The following is a 27,312-nucleotide window of genomic DNA, read 5'->3' on the forward strand; positions in this document are numbered from 1 at the left end:
GAGGAGTCACCTTGTCCTGGTGACTCAGCCAGAGGAAGTGGATCTGCCTCCCTTCCCTGGGGCAGACCCCCGCCTCCCTGCAGGCGGGCTCTGAGTCTTGGGCTGAACGGGGTCTGCAGAACAAGGGCTGGCGGAAGTGTTTACAGGGCAAAGCCCAGAGTCTTGGCAATCTGCCCTCTTCTCATGGCCTCTCCTGGTAAAGCTGAAGAAAGGGGTGCAGGTGGCAAAGGAGAGCCTTCAAAAGAGGAGAGAGCGCTGAGGCCTCCTGGAGGAGGTGCCCCAGACACAGGCCCACGGGCCCAGGACCAGGAGGTCCCTAGTGCTCGTCCTGCCTGGAACTTGGAGTCGGAGCAGTGCAGGCTCACCCACGCCTGGGCAGGGTCCTCACTGGAGCACAGCTGCGGGGCTCAGGCTTCTAGCCCCCCGCATGCCTGCCATGTTTCCAGTGGGGCCCCCGGCTCCCTGCACTGAGGGAGGGTCGAGGGACCCGGGGCTCCATAATCATAGAGAGTCCTGGCCCCTTCCCAGACCTCCTGAACCAGAAAGCCTACTGCTGGACATTTTTGTTATAAAAATTATGCTATACAAGCACCTGTGTAGCTAAATCTCTCACACATCTGATTATTTCCTTTGAATAAATGCCTCAAAGAGAAATTTCTGATTAAGGGTTATGAACGTTTTATGCTTTAGACAGATTGCCAAGTTATCCCCCAGAAAGATGGGCTAGACTCCAAGGAGGGGTCATTTGGGGACACTGGATGTTTTCTTTTGGGGACATGAGCTAGTGGGGGAGGGCTGGGCCACCAGATGGCAACAAGAGGTGATGGGCGATTTTATGTTGGGAGGAAGTGCTGGAGCCACTGGGACCTGGAGGGGGACAGAGGCAACACCCCACTTTGCCTGAGGTGGCACTGGTCCTGTGTCTGTCAGTCTGGGATGGCACTGGCACTTTCCTGTTGGTTGTAGATGACATGACCTGAGTTAATCCTGTCTCCAGCACTGACTGACGGTCCCTTTGTTTGTGGGTCTTAAGGGCTCAAAGGACCTGGAGGAAGGAGGACCCTGGAGAGGTGGGGCCAGACAGTCCTGGGCGTGAGTCCTGACCTGGCCACCTGCAGGCCGTGTAGTCTCGGGCATGGCACTGGGCCTCCCCCACCTCAGAGTCCTGAGAAATGGGAGTGACGGTGTTGGCAGCGAGAAGGTGTCCTTCCCCTTCCAGTGCTGCTGTTCTGAGGACACTGCCACTGCCATGCACCGCGCAGCCATTTGGGAGGAGCAGGGGTGGGATGTGAGACGCCCTGCCCACCATGGACCAAGTGGTGCCTCACATTCTCCTCACGGAGAGACGGGACCCCAGAGTCAGGAGAGGTGGAGTCGCAGGCATGGGAGGGAGGCTCTGCTCAGGCCATCTAATACCTTGTTAGGCTGCTGACAGTCAGTGGCATTCACTCTGGGCCCACTAGGACCAGGAAAGGCAATGCAGCGGCAGTGGCTCTGAAGCCTGGCCCCCGTTAGAACTACCTGGGAGCTCTGGACAACCCTGATGCTCAGGCCATGCCCCAGAGCCACTGCGTCAGAATCTTTCTTTTTTACATTTTTTAAAAATTGTGGTAAAATATACAAAATATGTAATATACCATTTTAACCCTTTTAAGTGTACAGTTCAGTGGTGTTAAATAAATTCACAATTCACATTGCCGTGCAACCCATCTCCAAAACCTTTTCATCTTCTCCAAACGATGTCCCCATTAAACAACTCTCCATTCCCCTCTGCCAGCCCCTGGCAACCACCACTCCACTCTGTCTCTATGAATCTGACTACTCTAGGGACCTCACCTAAGTGGAATTATACAGTCTTTTTGTGACTGGCTTATCATTCAGCATAATGTCCTCAAAGTCCATCCATGTGCAGCATGCGTCAGCATTCCCTTCCTTTCTGAGGCTGAATACTATTCCATCGTATGGATGTACCGCATTTTGTTCATCCATTCATTCATCCACCCACACTTGGGTGGTTTTCAGGCTTCAGTGGTTTGAAGCTCCAGGAGTTCCTGTGCAGCCATGGCGGACAGCCAGTGGGCTGGGCACACCCTGGCTCCTGCATCATAGGCGTTACCCGTCTCTGGTGCCCGTGGTGCTCTCTGCTGTTATCAAGCCCAAGCACTACTCCCTCCCCCACAAAAAAACACGGCGCAGGGTCTGCCAGATCTGCACCCAGGTGGTCCCACCCAGCCTCAGCATGGGCATTTGAGGGGCTGCTCCCCACGTGCACGGCTTCCCTACTCCAGTCTGGTGTTTTACTACACAAGGACCAGACAGTAAGTCACATCCACAGTTGTGGGCTTGCGCCTCCCGGCTCCTCAGTCTCCTGCTCTGAAACCCGAGGGGGCTCTTCCTTCTCTCACGTAGTCCTCCTGTCTGCAGCCTTCTCTAGGTCAGGAGCCCGGGAATCCACGGCTGAGAACCAAGATCGATACGCGTGGTTTGACAACCGTGCCGGACTTGAAATTGGGGGAGTGCAGGAAAGGTTACTCGTTTGGTCGCTTCATTTATTCAACACACTGAGTCGGGCACTGGGCTGTAATCAGATACACGCATGACCCATGGCCTCACGGAAGGAATTTTGGGGAGCATGTACCACGCGGTGCTGCGACCCCAGCCCGCGGTGGCCTTCGGTAGCGCCCGCTGCGAGGAACAGGTGTGACGGCCCGGCCCGCCCGCACCTTCGCCCCCACCCTCCGGGGCAGGGCTCGGCGGCGGGCACTGAGCACCGAACTCCCTCCAGCCCGGCCCGATTCCAGCCCGAGTGGGCCACACGGGGCCCCGCCCACACACCCGGGAAGCCACGCCCCTCGCGGGGGGCGGATGGGCCAACCAACCAGGACTCCCGGGACGGGCACATTAGGCTCCGCCTGAGGTGAACCGTTTCTCCTGCTTCCTACATACAGCAGGGCGGCGGCCGCACGCCGCGAGCTCCGTCGGACCCAGGCGCTGTCCGTCCTCAAGCCGGACGGCGAGGCCGGAAGCGCAGGCCCGGCGCTCCGCGCGCGGCACCGGAAGCCAGTGAGGAGGCACCCGCCGCCGGAAGCCCGCCCCCGACGCGCCCCCTGCCCGCGACGCCGGAAGTGGTGGGCGGTGGGCTGCGGTTGGCCGGGGGCCGGAGCACCCATGGCGGAGGGCGGCGGCCCCGACGGGCGGGCCGGTCTGGGGTCCGCAGGTAACGTGCGCGCGGCCGCTGGGCCGCGGGGCGTGTGGGGACAGCGAGGGCTGGCCCGGCGGCCCTGCCGAGGGACGGGGCAGCTGCGCCCGGGCCGAGGCCCCGCGTCCTGGCCTCGGGCTCGCCAGGCCCACAGGGCCACCAGAGGCTCGGCCAGCTGTGCGGGCGACCGCGCTACGGGCGCGTCCAGTGTTCCTCGGCCCATGTGAACTGCCCTCGTGTTAGATTTTCTGTCCTGTGAAACTTGCATTGTAACTGCCTTCGCGTTAGCTGATGCAGATTGGATATGACTCCAACTGTAAACAGAGGACGCGGTCGTTTTCCAGCCCTCAGCGCAGCCATCAGGAAAGCCCCCAGAGGTCAGCCCTCGGGAGGGGAGGGCCTTTTCCCCATTCCGCCACTCACTGCATGTCTGGGGTGGTGCAGCGGGGCAACACCTCAACCCCCCCAACCCCCCACCGACAAGGGGACAGCGGAGACGCTGTCCCCAGCGAGCTTGTCAGTGACACAGCATGTCCAGGGGCCCCTGGCCCACCAGCAGCTAGGAAGGCTCACACCCACCACCCAAAACAGCCATCTCGCTCAGGGCCTACACCTGGAAATAATCCTACGGTGCATCTGTGAATTGGCAGGGGAAGCAACGTGCCCGGTGGTGGGATTCCCTCCTTGCCCGGTTTTTGAGCTTGCTGTGTTTGCCAGTGCCTGCCTGTGCTCTGCACTCTACATGCTCATCTGTGTCTTTGGAGAGATTCCTCTCCAAAGATTTTATTACTCCTTCTTAGTAATGAATTGAGAAGTTTATTACTCTCTTAAGTGTGCAAAACATCTCAAAGGATTTACTTGGAGACTGGTGCAAGTAGCCTTTTCATCCATCCATCCATCCTTCCCTCCTTCACTCCATTTGTTCGTTGAACAATTTATCGAGGACCTACTGTTGGCTGGACCCAGCCGAGGATACCACAGTGACCAGAACAAGACAGACAAAGCACCTACGACCCTGGGCTTTGGTTAGCATTGACTTTGACTTCAGGGACAGCCAGGATTTTAGGGTCTGGGATTTCACGTCATGGGAGAGTGAGAGATGGAATGAGAGGTGTTCCGTTGGAAGAGGACTGATAGCTGCTTCCCAGTGTAGAGAGGAAGAAACACTGGCTTTACCCTATGCACACTGCTCCTTTTTATGTCTATGTGCGGTGCTGTTTTGTTTTTCAGTGTGTATCAGGTCTAGGGCGGAGGGGCAACATATTCAGTTCATGCTTACGTTCTATCTTGGGGTAATTGTGTTGTCACTGGAGTAGCTGGTTAGCAAAACAAACTTGAAATTGCCTTTGAATCTGGAGCTGGGGAAGATTCTGAGGCTGCATTGAGCTGGGCCAGGGGAAGGCTGTGCAGAGGGCAGCGGGGTGGGTGTTGGCGGTAGAGGAGGACTCAGCGAAAGTCCCACAGCTCCCACTCACCTGTCAGTTACTGCCCCACACCTCAAGCTGTCCCACTCCTACTTTGAGTTTTCACCCTATTGTAATTGCAACTGTTATATAATTACAGTGGAGGGTAATGACTGAAGGAGGACTGGGATGGTGGCTTAAAGGGCTGTTCCCAGGCTGCATATCTGCCTGTTGATCTGCAGCACGTCTAGGTGTGAGATCAGCTTGAGGGACCCATGTGTTTGTGGACCCTTGTTGTCCAGCCCACAGCCTGTGACCTTTGTGTCTGACCTCTGCCAATGAACTGTCAAATCCTAGAGGGCGAGAACACTTACTTGTCACTCCTGTAGTACTGTGGTGTAGTCATGTGTATAGGAAGTACTCAAAAGAGATTTGATTTGAATATAGAAAGCAACTTCAGCATCTGAAAAGACCCTACTCATGGAGGGGTGTGCTTTATAACTGTGTGCTTGGTCACATGCTGGGACAGCATGGCAGGGCAGGGGCTTGAATCCAAGTAGTCTGAGTTCATGCTCTTTATTTGCACAACTATCTGTGTAATTATTTTTATAAAATTTTTAGTCTACTGGAGTTTATTTCAGGTTATGGTGTGAGGTAAAGAACTCAGTTATTTTCAAATAGGTCTCTAATTGTACAAATGCCATTTGTTGAGTACTCTTTTTCCATCCTCACCGATGTTGATCCCTATTTAGCACACACAGACACACCTTGGAGGTATTGCAAGTTCGGTTCCAGACCACTGAAGTAAATGAATATTGCAATAAAGCGAGTCACATGATCTTTTTGGTTTCCCAGTGCATATAAAAGTTATGTGTACACTATACTGCAGTCTATTAAGTGTACAATAATAGCATTATGTCTAAAAATGTATATACCTTATTTTAAAAATACTTTATTGCTAGAAAATGCTAATGATCATCTGAGCCTTCAGTGAGTTGTAAGCTTTTGGCAGGTGGAGGGTCTTGCCTCCATGTTAATGGCTGCTGACTGATCAGGGTGGTGGTTACTGAAGGTCGGGTTGGCTGTGGCAGTTTCTTAAGACAATAGTGAAGTTTGCTGCATTGATTGACTCTTCCTTTAATGAAAGATCTCTCTGTAGCGTGAAATGCTGTTTGGTAGCCACCCACAGTAGAACTTCTTTCAAAGTAGGAATCAATCCCTTCAAACCCTGCCACTGCTTTGTCAGCTAGGTTTGTGTGATACTCCAAATCCTTTGTTGTCATTTTCAACAATGTTCACAGCATCTTCACCAGGAGTAGATTCCATCTCAATAAACCACTTTCTTTGCTCATCCATAGGAAGCAACTCTTTATCCATTCAAGTTTTCTCATGAGATTGCAGCAATTCAGTCACATCTTCAGGCTCCACTTCTTCTTTTGTTTATATTTTATTTTTTTGTAGAAATAGCGTCTCTCTGTGTTGCCCAGGCTGGTCATGAACTCCTGGGCTCAAGCAATCCTCCTGCCTTGGCCTCCCAAAGTTCTGGGGTTACAGGTGTGAGCCACCGTGCCTGGCCAGGCTACACTTATAATCCTAGTTCTCTTGTGATCCACTGCATATGTAGTTCCTTCCTCCACTCAAGCTTTGAACCCCTCAGTCATCCATGAGGGTTGGAATAAAAAATCAGCTTCTTTCAAACTCCTGTTTATGTTGGTATTTTGACCTCCCATGAATCGTGAATGTTCCCAGTGGCATCTGCAATGGTGAATCTTTTCTAGAAGATTTTCTGTTTACTTTGCCCAAATCCATTACAAGAATCACAATCTGTGGCAGTGATAGCCTTACAAATTGTATTTCTTAAGTAATAGTAAGACTTGAAAGTCAAAATTATTCGTTGGTCCACAGGCTACAGAATGGATGTTGTTTCTCCATATCAGACATGAAAACATTGATCTTGTACGTTCATCAAAATTCTTGCTTGGGTAATCAGGTGCATTGTCAATGAGCAGTAACGTTTTGAAAGGAATCTTTTTTCTGAGCAGTAGGTCTCAACATTAGACTTAGATTATTCAGTAACCCATACTGTAAACAGATGTGCTGTCATCCAGGCTTTGTTCTTCCATTTATAGAGCACAGGCAGGATTTTCAGAATGGTAAATGAGCATTGGCTTCAACTTAAAGTCACCAGCAGCATTAACCCCTAACAAAAGAGTCAGCATGTCCTCTGAAGCTTCAAAGCCAGGCATTGACTTCTGCTTTCTAACTACGAAAGTCCTAGATGGCATCTTTTCCCAATAGAAGACTTTTGTCTACATTGAAAATCTGTTGTCCCACCTGTCATCTTTGTCCCTTCTCCTCTGAGCCCTTCTCCAGATATTATTCCCTTTCTCTTGCGTTTTTACTGTCTTCCTTTCTACTGACTCAATTCTCTCTTAATAAAAAATCTGTTTATTAATCAATGATGTTAGCTAGATCTTCTGGCTAACTTGCAGCAACTTCTCCGTCAGCACTTGCTGCTTCACCTTGTGCTTTATGTTACAGAGACGGCTTCTTTCCTTAAACTTCATGAACCAGCCTCTGCTAGCTCCAGACTTTTCTTCTGCAGCTTCCTCACTTCTCTCAGCCTTCAAAGAATTGAAGAGAGTTAGAGCCTTGCTCTGGATTAGGCTTTGGCTTAAGGCAGTGTTGTGGCTTGGTTGGTCTTCCATCCAGATCACTAAAACTTTCTGCATATCAGCAATAAGACTTTTGCTTCCTTAGCATTTGTGTGTTTTTTGGAGTAACATTTTTAGTTTCCATCAAGACCTTTTTATTCACAACTTGGTTGTTTGGTGTAAGAGGCCTAATTTTCAGCCTGTCTTGGCTTTTGATATGCCTTTCTCACTAAGCTTAATCATTTCTAGCTTTTTTTTGTTGTTTGTTTTGAGACAGTCCAGCACTGTTGGCCCCGGTCGAGTACAGTGGTGTGATCCATCATTGTAGCTCACTGCAACCTCAAACTCCTAGGCTCCAGCAATCCTCCTGCCTTAGCCTCCTGCCTTAGCTGGGACTACAGGTGCGTGCGCCACCACCTCCCAACTAGTTTTTCTACTTTGTGTAGAGATGGGAGTCTCACTATGTTGCTCACGCTGATCTCGAACTCCTGGCCTCAAGTGATCTTCCCTCCTCGACCTCCCAAAGTGCTGGGATTACAGGTGTGAGCTACCACACCCATTCACAATTTCCTAGTATTTTATTTAGGATCTTGGCTTCTTCTGTATTCGTTCAATCATTTATTTATTTTTGAGCCAGTGTCTTGCTCTGTCATCTGGGTTGGAGTACAGTGGTGTCATTGTAGCTCACTGCAACCTCAGACTCCTGGGCTCAAGCCATCTTCCTTTGGCTTCTGTATTCTTAAATTATGTTTAGCTTATAGTCTCCCGTCCCCATCAGCTGTTTAAAAATTGTCAGGGTTGGTGTCAGGAATGTGCTTGTTTCATAAGGGAAACGTTCTCCCATTTTCTGTGATGTATTTCTTAGGAGTTTGAAAGTACCCGGTAGCTGGGAGAGGAAGTGCTCATGCAGATGGCTCCCCCTTTTAGTTGGCCTTGGCCGGGTCTCCTGGAGCTGACAGGAACCCCCTTTCTCCAGTGCAGGTCGTAATCTGAAGGAGTGGCTGCGGGAGCAGTTTTGTGACCATCCGCTGGAGCACTGTGAGGACACGAGGCTCCATGATGCAGCCTATGTGGGGGACCTGCAGACTCTGAGGAGCCTGTTGCAAGAGGAGAGCTACCGGAGGTGAGTGTCACTGCCCGGCTGGGGCAGGTCCTGGGCCCCTGTGGGTCTGCGCGAAGCCGAGGCTCACAGTCTGCAGACGAAGACCCTGATGCTGGGAGGAATGCGTTCCAGTGTTAGAGGATGGGGAGCAAAGTGGAGATGGAGGAAGCAAGGTCAGAGTTGTAGCAGATGGCCTGATAGTGTGGGTGGGAGACCTGAGTTCAGGTCCAGTTCTGTCATTGACCTTTATGTTTTCTGTTAGTGTTTATTTGGTGATGAGTTCTTGGAGCGCTCTTCTACTTTCTCGGCCAAAGCGATGCACAGCTGAAGGAGGAATCCCGAGGGCCGGTTTGAGGAGATGCTTCCCGCTCAGTGCTCTGCATTCCCAGGCTTTGTTCGGGGTTGCACGGGGAGCGTGCAGTGAATTGGCCCTCGGGTGCTGACTCGATGGGTCAGTGGGTACAGGCAGTTGCAGTCCGATTGTCACATTCATTGAGAGCTCAGTCTGGACAGTTTCCCTCTGCTGCTGTTGGCCAAGGGTGTAGCCCCCATGCCACCTTAAGTGATGCATTCAGGCTGTCATTCATGCTGTGTCAGAGGTGGGGGGACCATAGTGGTCACGTGCTGAGGCTCAGAGAGAGGCCCACTCTCAGGCCTTCACTGATGGTAACTGGTGAAAAGGGGTCTGGGGACCCTGGCGGGATTCCCAGGTGAGTGTGCTGTTTATCCTGCACTGCCTCCTGGGCAGGCCCTTCCCGCCTTTGTAGAAGAAGGTGCTCTGGACCACGGGCAGTACATTTAAGAACAGAGATCTTGGTTCCACTGCTGATCATTCTGCCTGTGCCTCGATTTCCTCCTCCCTAGAATGGGGCTCCTAATGCCTGCCCTGCCACGCACAGGTCTGGCAGGGTAGAGATAGGAAAGTGTTTCAGAAAGCAGCACGCAAGTGGGGGCCTTGCTAAGCCGAGGGACGACTATCTGAGTGACTGCCCTCCGCAGGGAGGCTGTTCCGTGTTACCAGTATGAGAGGGCTCAGAGCAGCCTCTCCCTTTCCTGGGCTGCCTCTCACAGGCTCCCCTGTGTTCCTTCTGTAGCCGCATCAATGAGAAGTCTGTGTGGTGCTGTGGCTGGCTCCCCTGCACACCGCTGCGAATCGCAGCCACTGCAGGCCACGGGAACTGTGTGGACTTTCTTATTCAGAAGGGGGCCGAGGTGGATCTGGTGGACGTGAAGGGACAGACTGCCCTGTATGTGGCTGTGGTAAACGGGCACCTGGAGAGCGCCCAGATCCTTCTCGAAGCCGGCGCTGACCCCAATGGAAGCCGACACCATCGCAGCACCCCGGTCTACCACGCCTCGCGCGTGGGCAGGGCGGACATCCTGCAGGCCCTCATCAGGTAGGTCAGCGCGCTGCCGGCCCTGCAGCCGCTGTCTCGTCTCTCGTTCTCTGTATTCGCTTTTCTCCTCTCTTGAAAATGACTTTTTAGAGGATTTGTCTATCTTGCCAGCCTTTTAAAAGAAGGACTTCTTGGCTGTATTGGTTCTTTTATCTTTCTGCTTATTCATTTATATCTATTTTTATCTTTGTTTTCCATTTTTCTTTATTTTTTCCTAATTTTTTGAGTTGAATGCTGATTCATTGTTTTCTTGATTAATAATGTAAAATTTCAAGGTAAAAGGTGATAAAAGGTAAATTAATAAATTTACCTTTTACCGTAGTTTTGGCGATGTCCTCTAAGCCTTTTCCTTATTTTTTAAACAGCTGTAATTGAAGTTGATTTCCTTTGTTCTTAGAGTTACGGAGGAGAAAGTTTTAATAACGTTTTTTATGAACTTCTGATTTTATTATATTGTGCTCAGATAGCATGAACCATATAGTTTCCATTTTGGAGATTCTTTGAGCTTTTTAAATTATTATTTATTAATGTCAAACTACATTGTGTGGATGCTTGAAACAAAGTACATGGCTGTGGGTATTTTATTTGTGTACTACAGTATGTTAGCCTAAATTATTTTATTCAGAGTCTCTCTCTTTTTTTTTTTTTTTTTTTACATTTTTGCCATTGATCTACGGAAAATTTAGAGAGCAGTCTTTTAGTCTCTAACCACTTTAGGGATTTTGTCAGTTTCCCCTTGTATTTCAAGTAGCTTTTGCTGTGGATATTTCCATGCTAACCAAGCTCATGAAAGTTCTTGCTTACGGATTATGCCCCTTAGGAAAACAAAAGCGTACTGTGGGTTCCCTGAAGGCTCACTTACACGGTGTTGTGCAATGTTCGGTTTTAATCTCAGTTTAAGCAGTTTGTGTGCTCATGTGGAACTACTTGTCTGGGATTCTTTGGTTGCTATAGCCGATGTTAGGGTCTATTTCTTTTATCTTTCTGTTTCTCAACTATTTCCGTCATTTGGTATCTTTTGTTTAATGATCTGTGTTTTCTTTGCTTTCCTCTCCCACTATTGTGGAAGGTTTATGTCTTATTTTAAACATACTATTGGTTACCTTTATGTCTTCTGTTTGAAGTAGATTGTTTGCATTTTTCATGTTCCAGTGACTTCTTTCTACCAAAGGAATTTGGCAGTTGTACGTGTTGCCATTTCCTATTTCAAATGCTTTTCTCCATCCCTTGCTCTGGAGTCCAGATTGCTGTGTGGTTGGATGGGGTACAGTTTAGGTGGCTGGTTGTCAGTGAAATTTGTCAGGGTGGTTCTGAAGAGTAGGGACCTGACATTCCTTTTGCCCAACACAGCACGTGGTTTTTAAATAAAACATTGAGAATGTATTTATCCCATCGAAAGGTTTTGTGTATTAAATAACTATACAGTTGGCTTTTGGGAAGATAAATGAGAGTGATAAGGTTGTGATATTAGAGCAGCGGTCCCCAATCTTTTTGGCACCAGAGACCAGTTTCATGGAAGACAATTTTTTCACGGATCTGGGGGTGGGGGTTGGGGGTGTGGAGTTCAGGCAGTGATGCCAGTGATGGCTTGAGCACTCACCCACCACTCACCTCCTGCTGTGGGGCCTGGTTCCTCAGTTTCATGGAAGACGATTTTTTCCACAGATGGAGGTGTTGGTGGGGTGGGGAGGGGAGGCAGAGCTCAGGCGGGCTGGTTTCTAACAGGCCACAGAGCAGCACTGGTCCGTGGCCCAGGGGTTGGGGACCGCAGTATTAGAGGATAAAAAAAGCTGTGAGGCTTTTTTCCTCTTTTTAAGGATTTCTAGGCTGATAAACTAAACCACCTCAGTCCCATCTCTTTGCATCTTGGAGAATGTAAGTCATTAGTTTGGAAATGTTTTTGAGTAGGATCAATCAATGAAATTCATCTTAGTTCCAGAAATAAATCCCTTTGGACATTTCAGTCGATTCATGATGCACAACTGCTTTGAGTTACCTGCAGGCTTGACTGAGAAACACATACACAGATGCCCTTCTTGAGAACACATTACTAGGACATCCTATTCCCTCACTGGAGCACAGGACATTACTTTTATAATGATGTACCGAGAACACATATTATTCTGTTAAAAAGTTTCTATATTCTAAATTTCAAAATAATTGACTTTTGGAAAATCAGAGTGATATGTTTAAGTTGCTGAACAGATAATATCTGAAAATAATTTGAACTTCGCTCCTGCCTTCCCTATGACATTTCACTCACAGGCAGGGCTCTCGTCTTTCACTGTTGTGCTTTTCTGTCCCTCTGTAAGTAACCTCCATTTTGTTATTTGTAAATTCCCTTAATATATATTGTTCATGTTTTAGAAAAAAGGTAACGCGTGGTATTTCTGTATGTGCAGAAGTTACACTTATTAGTTGTGCCAGTGGTTCCTTGCCAGTGATATTAAAAGCAATGGAGGAATTTGGAAAATATTCAGGATTAAAATTAACTGGATCTTATCCAGTATATTTTTATGAGTGGTCGAGGGGCTATCTTTCCCATAGCTCAGCTAATTCCAGATTGTCATATTGGCCAAAATTACAAACGTTTTGGAAGACATGTGCCTAAGAATAAGGAGAAAAAAAATACCACTGCTTGAAATCTTGTTTTCCTTTTCTTAATTGGTAGAGTATATGAGGCAGTTTCTGGTTGGTATCATATGTGTTTTAGAATGTTTCTCCGGTCACTCGTAGATTGTCTTGGAGAATGGGTGCTGTTTGCATTTGCACTGGAAACTTCATTGTCATGAGAGCATGTTGGTTTGTGTGCCTGTCCTCAGGCCTTTGCTGCCTGAAGACAACAGCTTCACTTCCAGGGGAAAGTTTTTTGGATACTCAGAGTGGTGCTGAAGAGGCAGGTACGCAGCACGATTGCTGGCTGTGACTGTTGGCCAGCCGTTTTTATTAAGGCATGGAAAACAGTGCCCTTCTGTCTTCCTGGACCCCTGTCTGTCCGGCCCCCTTATTGCTTCCTGCGTGTTGCCGTTTCCTATTTCCAACAGAATACTTAGGTGATGACAAAACTTGTGAGACATTGCGGGACCATCTGGGGCCAATGAACGCTCAGGAAAACAGGTGCTGGCTGTCTCACGTTTACTCAGATTAGAGGGAGGTAACGATCTCACAGTCTCACGAAGTGAGGCTGTGTTCTCCTCACCTCCTTTTGTTCCATTGCTGATATTCGCTTCGTTCTTTTGGTTAAGGTGTCGTCTGCCAGTTTCCCCATTGTAAAGTTATTATTTTCCCTCTGTAAGTAGTGAGTATTTTGTGGAGATGTACTTTGCAACCATGTATATGTCCTATTCCTCATCTCAGATTTTTAATTTGTTCATTTATTTATTTATGTTAGTATAGACTCATGGTTTCTTACATTATCCAATGAATTACACTCCGTTATTATTCTTGCTTATTGATGCTCAAATTATCTCAGATTGGGCTACTGGTAGCCACTTCAGCCCATCTCTGTGTCCATTTGACATGTCCCCATCATTCTTTGAGCAGTTCTTTACTTTCTCGTATAACAAGATATTCTAGGGTCACCTTGTACTGTGACTGTCTCAGTCCTAGCATAAGTCATTTCTCCAAGGAGTCCTGGTTTCTTTTAGTGAAGAATAAATGCTATGTAGAAACCACAATGTGGACGCTACGAGTGCTTATTGCTTTTGGGTCATCAGTGTTTTCAGGCCCTCTTACTGGATCAAGCTAAGGTTATACATACATACCATATTTATATTTCTATGTAGACATTGACAGGAGTTCACCTGGATACCCCTAATTTGGTCTAACACCGCAGCGTTCATCTGAGTTTTCTCCCTTCCTGCATTTACTATTCTCCTTTCGACAGTAAGTAACCTGGTTCCCCTTGTCGTCACCGTATTTACTTGTGTTAGGGGCCCCTGCCCAGAACCAGTCTCCTTTTGCTGTTCCCTTCCTGCACTTGCCCCTTAACGATGCCAGGTAGCCATCCTTGGCAGGCACCTTCCTCACTTTTCCGGAATCTGGCCCTCTGAGCCAGGCCGTCCTCCCTGCTACAGTTGGCTGGCCCCTGTTTAAAGTAAAAATGATTGGGAGTTTGCATTTGGCCGGGGGGAACTCTAAATGCCTGATAGAAAGTTATGTATTTGGGCATCTCTGCGTGCAGTGACGTGGGTAGTGCAGCGCTGCGTGTAGAGTTGTTCAGAGATTCTCTTTGGTGGAGAGTGAAGCTTCTAAGGCAGGTGCTCCTGCACCTGCCGTGTGTGAGATTTGTTTCCTCACATCCAGCTGTCAGTGGGGGTCAGGAGGCGGATAGCCCTAGGGATCACCTCACTGTGCCGTGTGCCTGCCTGCTGCGTAGAGCTGTGTGAAGCTGCCCTGCTGGCAGACTGTGCTTCCTGTCCCAGGTCCTTCTAAGTGGGTCTGATCCTGGGAGGGGTCTGTGCTATTAATAATCGTGTGGGTCTGGATGCTCAGTGTGCCTGAAGAGAAGAGCCATCCCTGCAGGCGGTACATGATGGCACCAGCTGGGTATGCAGTTGGCTTCGTTGTTTCTTTTTGCTTTTAATTTTTAGGGATTGCTTTTTACTTAATTTTGTTTTATAACATAAAATATCTACACAGTTTGTATAAAGCAAGGTATATGAAAAAAAAAGGTCTAGCTTCTATCCTTGTACCCTTCATCCTATTCTCTCACTCCCCATAAATAACCATTTTAAAATTTCTATGGTTTATCCTTCCGTTGTTAAAAATAAGCAAATATGTATATGTGTCTGGGTGTGTGTACACACACACACACACTCTGCAGCTTCCTTCCCCCAGATAAACAGTAGCTTACTGTGCACTTTCATCATCCTGCTGTTCTCACTGACTGGCGTGCTGAACATCCTCCAGAGCAGTGGGTAGTGACCCTTCTCATCTCTTTTCATAGCTGCACAGTGCTTCTTCGTGCGGATGAACCACAGTTCATTCAGCCAGTCCCCCTGTGATGGACATGCGGATGGTTTCCCATTTTCAGCTATTATGGGTAGTGGTTTAATGAGTTGCCTTGTACGTACGTCTTTTCATAGTTTTGCAAATGTATTTGGGGAATACTAAGAATTGTGATTGATGAGTCAAAGGGTAAATGTATGTGTATGCTAGCAATTGCCAAATTCCCCTCCACAGGGATTGCTCTATTTTGCATGGCACCAGCGATGAATGAGACTTCTTGTTTCTTTACAACCTGGAAAGTAAACTTTTGTATTTTTCCCAATCTCACAGGTGAGAAGTGGATTCTCAGGGTAGTTTTTTTTTTTTTTTTTTTTTTAAAGAGACAGGGTCTTGCTCTGTTGCCCAGGGTGGAGTGCAGTGGCCCGATCATAGCTCACTGCAGCCTTGATCTCCTGGACTCAAGCAATCCTCCTGCCTCAGCCTCCCGAGTAGCTGGGACTATACACATGCACCACCACACCCAGCTGATTTTTAAATTTTTTGTAGAAACAGAGTCTTGCTACATTGCCCAGGCTGGTGTCGAAATCCTGGCCTCAGGTGATCCTCCTGCCTCGCTCAGTGTCCCAAAGTGCTGGGACTATAGGCAGGCGTGAGCCACTGCACTTGGCCTTAATGTAGTTTTAATTTGCGTTTCTGTTGTCCTGAGTGAGGCTGAGCATCTTTTCATAAGGTTAAGAGCCATTCCCACGACTGCCCTCTTCAGCTCATTTTCCTACAGGACTGTTGATCTTTTTCCTTTAGAAACTCTTTGTATGTTAAGAATATTAACCCGTTGTAACATTTTCCTCAGTTTTTGATTTATTATTTTACTTTGCTTATGTTGTTATTTTTGCCAAGCAAAAGTTTTTAAAAAGATTTTTCATGTTAAAAACATTTTCTGTCTGTATTTTGTGTTATAGTTAGGCACATTTTACTTAGAGGTTTTTTCCTACTTTCTGTATAGTTTCGTGTTTTACATTTTAAATTTAGATCCATTTGGAATTTATTCTGGTGTATGCTGTGATGAATGGATTTGATTTTCTCTTTTTCCGTGTGGATATTCGATTATCCCCAAAACACTTATTAAGAGTCCATCCCCTACTACTTTTTTGTGATGCTGCCTTTTCCATAGACTAAATTTCTATATGTGGTTTGGTTTAAGAGGCCAATTTTCCCTTAGTTTATTTTATAAGTGAAAATTCCAGCCCTAGAATGAAATAATTTGATTACAAATATAAATACATAAAAACAGTGTCCCTGAAGCCACATTAGTTGATTGTAAAGTTCATTTAGAAGATCAGACAAGATGAAAAAGCAAAGCTTTAATGGGGGGCAGGTAGCCCTTCTGTGAGTATTTTATAAAATAAATGGTATTTTGATCTATTAAAAAACTTATGGAAAATTGACATCTTAAAGATGTTGGGTCTTCTTATCCAAAACTTCAGTGTGTCTTTTCATTCTTTTAGGTCTACTTTTGTGACTTTCGTTAGTATTGTATCATTTTTCTTATGCAAATATTAGACATTTATTGTTCATTTATGCTCAGATATGTCATTTTTAAATGTATTTGCTATCATAAATGTGGTCTTCTCTTCCATGTTATCTTTGAACTTGTATGTATGAAGGCTGTTGATTTTACAACTGCTACTTTAATAAATTCTCTCATTGCTAGTTCGTCGTTTTTCCACATTGCTTATTTAGGGCTTTCTAGACATACAATTGCATCCTCTGAAAATAGGGAACGTTTTGCCTCTTCCTTGCTGATCTTACTCGTTTAATTGCTTTCTCTTGCCTGGTTACCCCGGCTAATACCTTCAGCACTGCTCTTACACAGGAGGCCGGAAAGCGGGGGTCTGTGTCTTGATCCACCTTCCACAGGAGGGCTTCTAGCGTTTCCCCACTGTGTGAGGTGCTGATTTCTGGGTTGAGAGAATATATTTTAATGATAAAGGAAAAGCCATCACTTCCTATTGTATTGAGTGTATTTAAAGATACATTACTGTTTAGTTTTGTTATATGCCTTTTTTTTTTTTTTTTTTTTGCTTCTGAAGAGATAATCAGGGGATTTTCCCCCTTAGTTCCATTATATGGTCGGTTATGCTCATGCAGTTTCTAGTATTGGAACTATCCTTGCAGTAACTCCCATGAGGTCAGGGTATATTGCTTCCTTAATATACTTTAGGATTCTCTTCACTAATATTTTATTGATGATTTTTAAATTGATACTCATAAGTGAAATTAGTTGGTAGTTTTTCTTTATGGTGTGGTCTTTGTGAGGTTTTGGGATTATTGTTGTGCTAATTTCATCAGATGAATTTGGAAGTTTTCCTTTTTTTTCTTTGCTCTGAAATAGTTTAAATAGCTTTAGGATTTTTGGACCTTTAAAGGTTTGAAGGCTTCTCTTAGGAATTTTTGTCACATCAGTGGATTCCAAGTTCTTTTCTGCTACCTGTCTCGCTGGAAATGGTGAAGCTATTTGCGGTCTGTGGAGTCTCCAGTAGCTCCCAGTGTCACCGAATTGAGGCCCTCCCGAGGATGGCTGTGGGATCTTTGTGCACTACGGCTAGTCCGCTGCAGGTCTGACTTCCCCTCTCTCTCCGTAGGTATGGTGCTGACGTTGATGTCAACCACCACCTGACTCCTGATGTCCAGCCCCCTTTCTCCCGGCGGCTCACCTCCCTCGTGGTCTGTCCCTTGTATATCAGCGCGGCCTACCACAACCTCCAGTGCTTCCGGCTGCTCCTCCAGGCTGGGGCGAACCCCGACTTCAACTGCAACGGTCCTGTCAACACACAGGGGTTCTACAGGGGCTCCCCTGGGTGTGTCATGGATGCTGTCCTGCGTCATGGCTGTGAGGCAGCCTTCGTGAGCCTGCTGGTAGAGTTTGGAGCCAACCTGAACCTGGTGAAGTGGGAATCACTGGGCCCAGAGTCAAGAGGCAGAAGGAAGGTGGACCCTGAGGCCTTGCAGGTCTTTAAAGAGGCCAGAAGTAAGTGGTCTGGGTTCAGCTCTGACTTGTAGACTGTTCGGGTCGATTGAATGAATCAAGATGTAGTAATTAAAAAAAACAACCTCTAAGCATTTGGCCAAAATCTTCAGTTAGGACTGGTGATTTTCCAGAATGATCGTTGAGATTGATCTTCTCTTTTAAAATTCGTAGACACCAAGGGTTGATATCAGAAAATCTATAAAAGTGCATGTATGTTCTCAAAGGTCCTAGAATTATATTCTCTTTATCCTTTTGCTCTGCTTTGTGACCCAGATTCTTAGAGACAGTGACTTCTTTCATACGTGGTTTATAAATGAGGCCTTAACACAAGTCGCAGGCCCATTTTCTAGGATTCCTCACCTCCCTTTCTTCAGTTCCACTCAGATACCATTATTTTGGATTCTGTGATGGTCTAATTTTGGTTACAGTGAAGTCCGTAGTTTCCTTATTTATGAAGAAAGATTTTGTTAAGGATTAATAAATCGATAGTGTGAGAGTTTGGAATTGCTCTATGGTTTGGTCTTGTGATCAGAGGCTCTCTCTGGGATTCAGAAATGGACCTTGTGCGTCCTCTGTGACCTCCTGCCCACACATTCCCTCCCAGTCTGGGTCTTGAGGGCATCCATCGAACTTTAATTACTGGATTTCCCTAAATAGTTCATTAAAACGTGCTCTTGTTTGCCTTCTTAAAAATAGTTGGCTAATGGTCAGTTGGGAACCAAACTGATAGAAAAAAGCAACTTGCGTTCATGACTGTGTTACTCGTCACCCTCCTCACCTGGAGCAAAATCGTCCGCCTGTCCCCGCCAAGTGCTGCTCAGCCCGTATTCCCCAGGCTCCCTTGCAGCTGTGGGATTGACCAAGAGAAGAGGCTGACGGAGGGGGAGGATCAGTTGCTCACACCTACCAGGGCCTTTACTGGTCAACTCTGACTTCCTTGTCTAGGGCATTAAACATGGTTGAGGGAGGAGACGCTGGGAGAGCGAGGCTGTGAAGGTTTCGCTCTTCCTCAGATGGAAGGAAGAGAGAACAAGACCCTCCTCACTGTAAAATCAGGAAGTTGGCAGCGAGCATTAGTGCAGTTCTGGCTCTTAGTCACAGCCAGCCTTCAGCCTTCAGAGTGAGGGTAGGAACTAACCGTCTCCCTCTGTCTCCCCCTTTCTTCCCACGGCTCCCAGGGGTTCCCAGGACCTTGCTGAGTTTGTGCCGTGTGGCGGTGAGAAGAGCTCTTGGCAAATACCGCCTTCATCTGATTCCCTCGCTGCCTCTGCCAGACCCCATAAAGAAGTTTCTGCTTTATGAGTAGAATTCAAGTGCAGTGTTGATGTCAGTGAGGGAGAAGGTGATCTGCCGTGAAAACAGACACCGATTCTTGCACCCTGTGAACCGTGCCCCGTGCTGCCGACCGCATCCCGACCGGCTGCTGGTAAAGACGAAATGGCCTTGTTCCCGTGGACTGTGGTCTCATCTCAGGTGCTGGGCCATTGAATACTCCTTGGGTCATTGTCAGTCAAGAGGCTCTTACAAAACTTAATTTTGTTCTTCCTAAACATCTCTGTTCTGGATTTTCACAGTCGCATAATAATGAAGTGGACCGTGAAATGTGTGCAGGTACAGGCTGAGGTTGGAGGTCTGCTAATATTCCCTGTAGGGAACACTCCTAGCACTTTCCAGAACTGTACTTCTATTTATTTTTCTACTTCTCAATTTAATTGTTCAATTAAAGCTTTCTGATATCTAAATGAACACCAGGGAGTTTTGGTAAGCAAGGTAGAGAACAGAAATGCAGTTCATGAATTTGCTAGTTTGTTTTCCCTGCTCCTGGGGTTAAGTAGCACATGCGCTGGTCACACACCTCTCTCGCCACTTCAGTATTCTCTCTCTCCGATGGAGCTGCCATATGAATTGTCTTCATTCGAGGATGGTTTCCTGGCTGCACAGCTTGTTGTCTCAAAGCTGATCCGTGCATTTGCTCAGAATCTATAGGGGTCCCGGTGCAGAGTTGCACAGCACAGAGTTCCACGGCGCAGTACCTGTGCTGACACCTACTGTGCCTCACGTCGCGCCAAGAGGTGTCATATGTCTTCTGCCATTTCACTTTAGGGAGCTTCCAGACGGTGATTGATTTTAGGAGGCCTACACTGAACTAGCCAGTAAACGACTGCCTTCCCTGGGACCATGGACCGTTCTCACAGCACTCACTGCCAGTAAATAGGAGAAGAAAATGCTGGGGCCTGTCTTCTCGTCCCTACACACACCAGAGAGTGGAAAGTTCACTTGGTCCTCTGGATGGTTCCAGGCTTTCAGCTGCTTGGTGTCCAGTGGACAGAACATCTGGTGGGGGGTTGATTGCCCTTCGCTTGTCTTGGTAGCTGCTCTTAGAATCTAGAAGGGGCGAGCAGTGAAGTCAGAAGTCTTTCCCCAGCCTGCCTGGGAGTGGTAGGGGAGAGAGATCACCTGGGTCATCATCGCAGTTGTCTTTGGCTGTGCGGGTGGGCTTACTCTGACACCCGGGGCTGTGCAGCGAGGAGTGAGGGTCATCGGCAGGTGGGCCAGTGGCTGAGGTGGCTTTTATTTCTAGTGAAATCACATTTTGTCATAGGAAGCCCATGAGGGCCATTGCGTGGACCCGTGGTGATTCTAGACCTCAGAAATAGTTAAGAACGAGCAGATTTCAAATCTGTGTTATGATTTTCTGTAATAAGAGAAATCCTATTTTGTAAAAATTGAACTAATGATATTGCTTTATGTAATTATTAGCATTATTATGTGTTTCAGCTGACCAGACAAGCAGTGTCTGACCGTTATAGTCTACAGCCTGAGAGTGGAATCCCAGACCCCCATCTCGTGTGTCATAGATGGGCTCTGTGCTGGAACACCCATGCGGACCCGTATGTGCGTGTCTGTAGTTCTGAGGGGCAAAAGAGTCATTCAGAGGGGAACATGCAATCATTGGCGGCATTCATGCAGCTGAAGTGATGTTGTTCCAAGCGTGATAGTTGTGTAGATGTGGGCTGGGCTTCCGAGGCCTGGGGTCGCGCCACGTGCTGTTCCTAAGGGGAGCTTGGGACTGGGTCCTCCTGAAGTCAGAAGGGTCTTCCTAAGGGAGGAGAGGAGCTGCAGGAGGGGGTGGCTGGTGAGGGGCATGATGGCCAGAGCCAAGTGCTACAGGGGCTTCAGCCCAGGAGATAGGGGTTAGAGGTGTTCTTCGTGGCACTCAAAACTGGGCTGTGGCTGGGGCAGGACCACAGGTGGACTGGGCCACTCTGGAAGGGCCTCTTGTTGCTAGAGATCTGTAAGCAGTGGCTCGTCAACCTTGGTAAGGCTGAGAGCGGGCTCTCAGGAGTGGGTGATTAGTTTGCTGTACTTTTAGCTCTTACTGCAGTACTGGTTAGCTCTTCCCAACTCTTGTCTCCTCTTCTTGCTGCCCTTTTGCCTCAGGGTAGAAGCGGGTAGGTTTTCTCCAGGTGAGCTGTGTCATAGGTCCATAGCATGCTCTGAGTCTGCCCTGCTGAGTGCTTGCTGCAAAGGTCTGTTAAGGACAAGGCCTTCCCAGCCCTACTCATGGTACGAGGGTGGCTCTGTTTTCGGACCTTTTGGAAAGCAGCGCCTGGGAATGCTGCCTGTGCAGGAGGCCCATGCATGAGCATGCTGGTGTGACCCTCAGGCTGTGCAGAGGCAAGGGCCTGGGCATGGCAGAGTGGGTGTCATGTTTCTTTGCTCAGTGCAGGGCTTGTGTCTTAGAGAAGGAACTATTTTCCCATGTTCTCTCTGGAGGAATGAACTGAATTGATCCTTACAGTTGAGCCTTGCTCAAACCCAGCCAGGGAGATAATGTGTCTGAGGAGAGAATGAGCCAGAGGATGGTCCATTTCCTGGTCCCTCCCTGGTGTGTGCTGCCCCCCAGTTGGTCTGCAGGTGTCTGGGGTCTCAGCTCTTCATTTGCAGAGGACCGCTCAGCTTCCTCTTTGTTTTATTTATTTATTTATTTTTGAAACAGGATCTTGCTCTGTGGCCCAGGCTAGAGTGCAGTGGCACAATCATAGCTCATAGCAACCTTAAACTCCTGGCTTCACGCAGTCTCCCGCCTCAGCCTCCTGAGTAGCTGGGACTACAGGCATGTGCCACCGTGCCCGGCTAATTTAAAATTCTTTTTTTTTTAGAGACGGGTCTCTAACTCCTGGGCTCAATCGATCCTGCTGCCTCAGCCTCCCAAGGTGCTGAGATTACAGGCATGAGCCGCCTTGCTGGCTCCAGCTTCCTCTTTATTCAAGCCAGCCTTTGCTAATTTTCTCAGAATCGTAACAACTTTGAGGTTCAGCCTCTTGTTTGAAAGTTCAGCCTTTTGTTTGAAATTTCATAGCTGCCAAACATGAATCTGAAAACAGTGTAGGTGACTAAGGCCATTCCTCCTTGTTATTAGTGTTGCTTTACTAATGCTCCCTTCCCTTGTGTTGGCAAGGATGGGATACAGAACAGGAGAGAGTAACAGTCTTCATCCGAACACTTTATGAAATCATGTTTCTAAGCCCGGGGGTGCCCAAGTAGCCAGGGAATGTGGTGGCCCTTGAGAGGCTACTGCCTGCTGGCCCAGAGCCCTCCATGGGACAGGGGCTCAAGGGACCTGCGGGAAGGAGCCTGGATGCTGCCCCCAGCCTGCCCCAGGAGTGTCTGTTTTCACTCCCAGGGACGGCTGCTGGCCTTGGGCCTTGGCTGCCGTGAATAGACTGGCCAGGCTGGGCCGGGGTCAGGGGTGGGCAGTGTTGATGCCGCTGAGAACTCAGCTTCAAAGTCCTGGGTAAGGAGGATTTAGATATATTTCCCCAAAACCATCAATGTCACACACATTCTGTGACTCTTTGTATTACTTGTCTTATTTATATATTTATTTATTTATACTCTGCTTTGTTCCAGAAAAAGTGTTTGAGGGAGCAGTGCTTGCTTTTTGGTGTTCTGTTTTGACATTTGAAAAATTTAGTCAAAAATGCACTTGTTAAACAGGTAATTTTAAAAAGAGAGAATAATTAGTAATTTCCTAACATTGACTGTGTTTATGTTATCAGGCTTAAGTGCCATCATTTTAAGTTTTATTTTCCTCCATGAATTGATTCTTCAAATAAAAAGTTTGTGAAATTAAGAGAGGAACATACAGCAAGCAGAGGGTAAACGAAGGGAAAATCTGCCCGAGAGGGAGTGCCTTGTCGCTCACTGCCGCATGGCCTTGGATAGTCCCCGTTAACATGGAGGCTTCACTTCAGATGGGGACGGGCTTTCCTGCTCTGCCTTCCCCGCGGGGTTTTGTGTGGTCGCGTGAGAGGATGCGCGTGCATGTGAAAGCACTTTGGACGTGAGCAGTCTCTCTGCACTTGCAAACTGCTGTCCTTGTGATGGCTGTTGTCCCTCTTCCCGGAGGAAATGAATTCGGGGTGCTGTGGTGCTGGAGGGCCTGGGAGATCGGGCTTGACCTTGGGCCCTGGCGGAGCAACCTGAGTCCGTGTGGCCTGCAGCACAGCGCTGGCACAGAGGGCTCTGTGCAGGTGAGACGCATAAGGACAGCATGGTAAATACTTTAAGAAGTCAAATTTACTCAACCTAAAGGATTGTTTTTTATTCTAAGATTATTTCCTTCCTGATTTGGATGATAAATGTCCTTTTATATAATGACAGTGATAGAACAGGGCAATACTTTTGCTTTTTAAAATGCTCTTGGTCGCAGAATAAAATGTTGGTTGCTTTTTGTCAATCTCTTGAATTTCTTTTTGAGTTTGCCTGTCTCTGAAACCTCAAAGTCAGGAAACCACGGTCTAGCTGTAGTGTATGTTTATGTATTGGTGAGAAACTCTTCTTGGATTCTTAAACAGCCTGTGCACTGGTGAAGGGTATCGTAGCATTTCCACTGCCTCATGGTCCAAGAACAAGTTCTGAGTCACTGTGTGTAGTTTTATGAAGTGCAGACATCCCTGTGGTGCTGGGCCTCCAGCCACCCCTGGATCCATGAGAGACTCAGGAGGTTTGTGTGGCCTTCTTGGTGAGGCCTGCCCCTTAGCTCAGGCCCTGGGAGTCTGTGGCACCCCCTGAATGTTGGCAGTGGGGCAGTTGGTAGTGGTGGGTCTTCTGATGCTGGGTCTGTAGGCTTCTGCCTCCTTATTTGCCTACCTGCCAGGCACTCGGTTACCAGTCCTGACCTCCGGGGGTCTGGATTCCCTGCCAGCTTGGATTGCACTCCTAGAACAGGGCCTGTTTTGGCCACATGACCTCCTTTCTCACTGTGCCTCACTTCCCTTCTTCCTCCTCCAAGCCTGACTCCCACAGTGTGAAATAAAATAATTTACGTCATCCATAAAGGGTTGGTGGGATTCATGTCCCAGCAGAATTCCACAGAGGGGAGCATGCAGACTTTGAAGTGCACCGTGAGGTATGGAACAAATCATGCAAATTCTAGGCAGACAGCAGGGTGGAGAAGCGGGTGGGGGTAGAAGGGTGACTTCTGCTGCCTTCACATGTCATTGTTCGGTGTCTGGAATGCAGTGGAGTCTCTCTTAAGTTGCTTTGATTTGGACATCTCTTAGCTACGCTAGGTAGTGTCTGAATGTGCGTAAATCCAGTCTGGGTATGGCATTGATGAACACAGCTCTCTGGTACTTAGTCATAGTTTGATGCTGTAACTTAGCCAGCAGTGCCCTGCCTTGCGGTGTCTGCACAGCTCCCACCGCCTCTGGTGTTGAGCACGTGAGGTGTGACTTGCCTGTGTGCCTGGAGACAAGCTGAAGAGAGTCCTCGCCACCAACCGTCTGACTCCCTTCTGTTCCGGTCATGAACATGTGTTTGCCTGCAGTGGCCGGGACCATGACTGTTTTTGCCCTTGTGCCTAGTTAAGAGCTTTCAAAAGTATGATGGACATTTTTGATATGTTATTGTAACTTTAATAAATGCTTTATTCCCCTCTAATTCCCCCCAAATGCCTTAATTTTGTGGACTGTTTATTTCAGCAGGTAGAAGTGTTGGCCATGTGAAATCTTGGTATTCATGTTTTGAGAAGGGACTGGCTTTGTGGAAAGCCTCAAATGATTGGATAGAGGGCTCTAAAACAGGAATTTCAAACTGCTCTGAGGAGCCCTGGGGATCTAGGGAGGTACCCAAAATGTTGCACAGATTTAAATGACCTGACAGCCTGTTTTACTTAGTGGCTTATGTTTTCTGGTTTGAAGAGAGGTCTGCCCCGAAAGGTGTTTGAAACCCATGGCTTTCAAGCAAGGTGACCTGTCCCTAGAGTGTTCTGAGGGCAAGACTTACGTTTGGCCGCCATGGTTCTGTGTGACCTATCTTGACAGTAGGAGGGTAAGGTGTGAAGATTTGGGATGAACCCGAATGAATAAACTAAATAAAGATATTTATTCATCTCTCAGTGACTCCCTTGCATGTTCTCTGTTGTTTTGGATATTTTCGTTATTCCTTATACCTGAACCTTCCCCACCTCTCCTGCTCTTCTGAGAAAAGGCTCCTGTCACACGTGGCCCCCGCCTCTTTGCCTCAGACCAGCTGGATGTGCGTGGCAGATTTCTGGCTTCCACTCACCATCCATTCTCTCCAGCTGTGACAGCACAGCTGTTTTTAGCTGGGCACTGGGATTCCTGGAACAAAGGCTTCGTTTCCCAGCCTCCTGTACCACTGGACATGGCCATTCACCACGGCGCCTTCCTAAAATCCCATTAATGTGACAGAGAATTTTTTTTTAAAGCATAAATCCACTAGGATGACTAAAAATAGCAACAAAATTTGAAACCTCTGAAGAAAATAAGTGAATGGCAACTAATTTAGAAACACCTGAGAAATCTCCATTGCAAAAATGAAACGGGAACATCTGAGAATCTGGTTTGTTTCGCAGAACTCCCAGAGGCTCTGGAGTTGGCAGTCCCAGGTTTTGGAAGTGGCTGTGAGGAAGGGTGAAGCCGGAAGCCTGTTTGAGAAGCAGTTAGATTCTCCACACCACACAGCTGGGCGATGTGCCCACCTCTGCCCAGTGGGAGACCAAAAGGGGAACCGTATTTAGCCTTCAGTTTGTAAAATCCTCAGGTCAGTAATATCCTCCCTGCAAGAAACAAACCAGAACGAGACTTTGAGGAATCTCACTGGCCTAAGGAAGACCAGTATAGAAAGAAAAGGCGACGCCAAAGAAAAGGTGACGCACATCTTACAGTGGACCCCATGGATGGAATACTGGGAACAGAGGCTTTCAGTTTCCAGTTTACAAGAGCTAACCTAGTGCTAACAGAATGGAAGAAGAAAGCACTTTGCCAAGGCGTATCACCATGAAATTTCACAACACGGGAACTTCTGGAGAGAACCCTCAGCCAAGGGCCTCACCTCTGGACTGTGCCCCAGAACGTTCTCACGGGAGGAGGGCCTTAGGTGCACGGGGAACGTGCATGCGTGTCCTTCTGGACCTGACAGGACACGCATCAGAGGGAACATCTGAGAGCAGCACCATGAAGCTGCCTCCAGCCAGAAGCTGAGCTCGCATCCCCAATTCCTCAGTGGGGATGGCCCTGGTGAGCGCTGGCTGCGTGGGAGCCTGTTGGAGCTACGTGGCTCTTCGTAATCGGCCTGGGGCCAGAGTCACCTCTCCGTCAGTGCCTGTGGCAGGAGCCACCACCTGTGCCAGCTGTCAGGGCTGCCTCAGCCTCCCCATGTGCACCTTGTCATCCCTTGGGGGAATCACAGGAGCCTGAGCCATCAGTGGGCCTCGTTCCCTGCTCCTGGGACCTTATCTGGGGGCTTTTTGTGGCTTACAGGGAAGGTTGACCTTTTCTCATGGACATTGTGGGTCTCATGTGACTCTCGATGGGTTGGTCCGGCTTCCAAGTCAAACTTCAGGGGAACTGCCTGCTTCCTTTTATTCTGCTTGGTGTGGAAATAAAGGTCTAATTGTTGAAGCTGCCTTGACCTGGAGGTTTTTGTTTATTGTGTGGGCTGGGCTGACAGAACTGGGGTCTGCTAGCATTAAGGGTGGGGCGGGGCAGGGCAGAAGGGTCCAGGAAAGAGCTGGCTGTCAGTCCCCTTTTGGCCTAATTTGTTTTGCTGTCCAAGACCTCCTGGGTCTTGGGCTTTGTGGGCTTAATCTTGTGGCCTGGATGTCAGGGTTATTTTTGGGCTCAGAGATCACCCTGAGGAGAGAGTGGTTGGTGTGACAGCCCCCAGTGTGTCTTGGGGCAGCATGAGTTTGGGCCCTTGTATCCAGTGCTGTTGAGGGCAGTGCAGTCCCTTATAGGCAGGGGCCTTGTGGAGGTCACAGTGCAGAAACTAGGTGGGAATGGGATGTGTCCCTTCTAACTGGGCGTTCAGATGTTCAGAGACTCTGAGTGAGAGTGTGCAGACGTTCTCAGGACCCAGACCTGTGTCTCTGATAGCCATGCTCACTGTCAGAACAAACGATCTGCAAAGGTTTGTACTGGTTGTCGCCTACGCCAGGATGGGGGAGTTCACTGGGTTGCCCGGGCCAGGGGTTTATATCTGGTGGGCCAGAGCTGTGGGCAGGAAACCACCTGCTGGGGTGCCAAAGAAATGCACTGGGAGCTGCTT

At 48.1% G+C, this 27,312-nt stretch overlaps 1 protein-coding gene across 1 annotated transcript; it reads left to right on the forward strand.

Annotated features, from left to right (window-relative positions):
• The first annotated feature begins 2,632 nt into the window (after positions 1 to 2,632).
• On the forward strand, positions 2,633 to 19,279 carry ASB1 (ankyrin repeat and SOCS box containing 1). The gene is made up of 6 exons (XM_012648825.1): positions 2,633 to 2,698; positions 2,949 to 3,217; positions 8,233 to 8,379; positions 9,453 to 9,755; positions 17,348 to 17,733; positions 18,912 to 19,279. The coding sequence occupies exons 1-6, from the start codon at positions 2,633 to 2,635 to the stop codon at positions 19,037 to 19,039; spliced, it is 1,299 nt and encodes a 432-aa protein (XP_012504279.1). The 3' UTR covers positions 19,040 to 19,279.
• The last annotated feature ends 8,033 nt before the right edge of the window (positions 19,280 to 27,312 follow it).

Source organism: Propithecus coquereli, unplaced genomic scaffold, assembly GCF_000956105.1.
Source record: "Propithecus coquereli isolate 6110/MARCELLA unplaced genomic scaffold, Pcoq_1.0 Scaffold295, whole genome shotgun sequence".
Lineage (NCBI taxonomy): Eukaryota > Metazoa > Chordata > Mammalia > Primates > Indriidae > Propithecus > Propithecus coquereli.

Excerpts from the sequence above, each read along its gene's own strand:
- ASB1 (XM_012648825.1), top strand. The coding sequence starts at position 2,633 with ATGTACCACGCGGTGCTGCGACCCCAGCCCGCGGTGGCCTTCGGTAGC. Across the intron at positions 8,380-9,452 it reads CAAGAGGAGAGCTACCGGAG|CCGCATCAATGAGAAGTCTG; the intron begins GTGAGTGTCACT and ends TTCCTTCTGTAG. Across the intron at positions 17,734-18,911 it reads GGTCTTTAAAGAGGCCAGAA|GGGTTCCCAGGACCTTGCTG; the intron begins GTAAGTGGTCTG and ends CACGGCTCCCAG.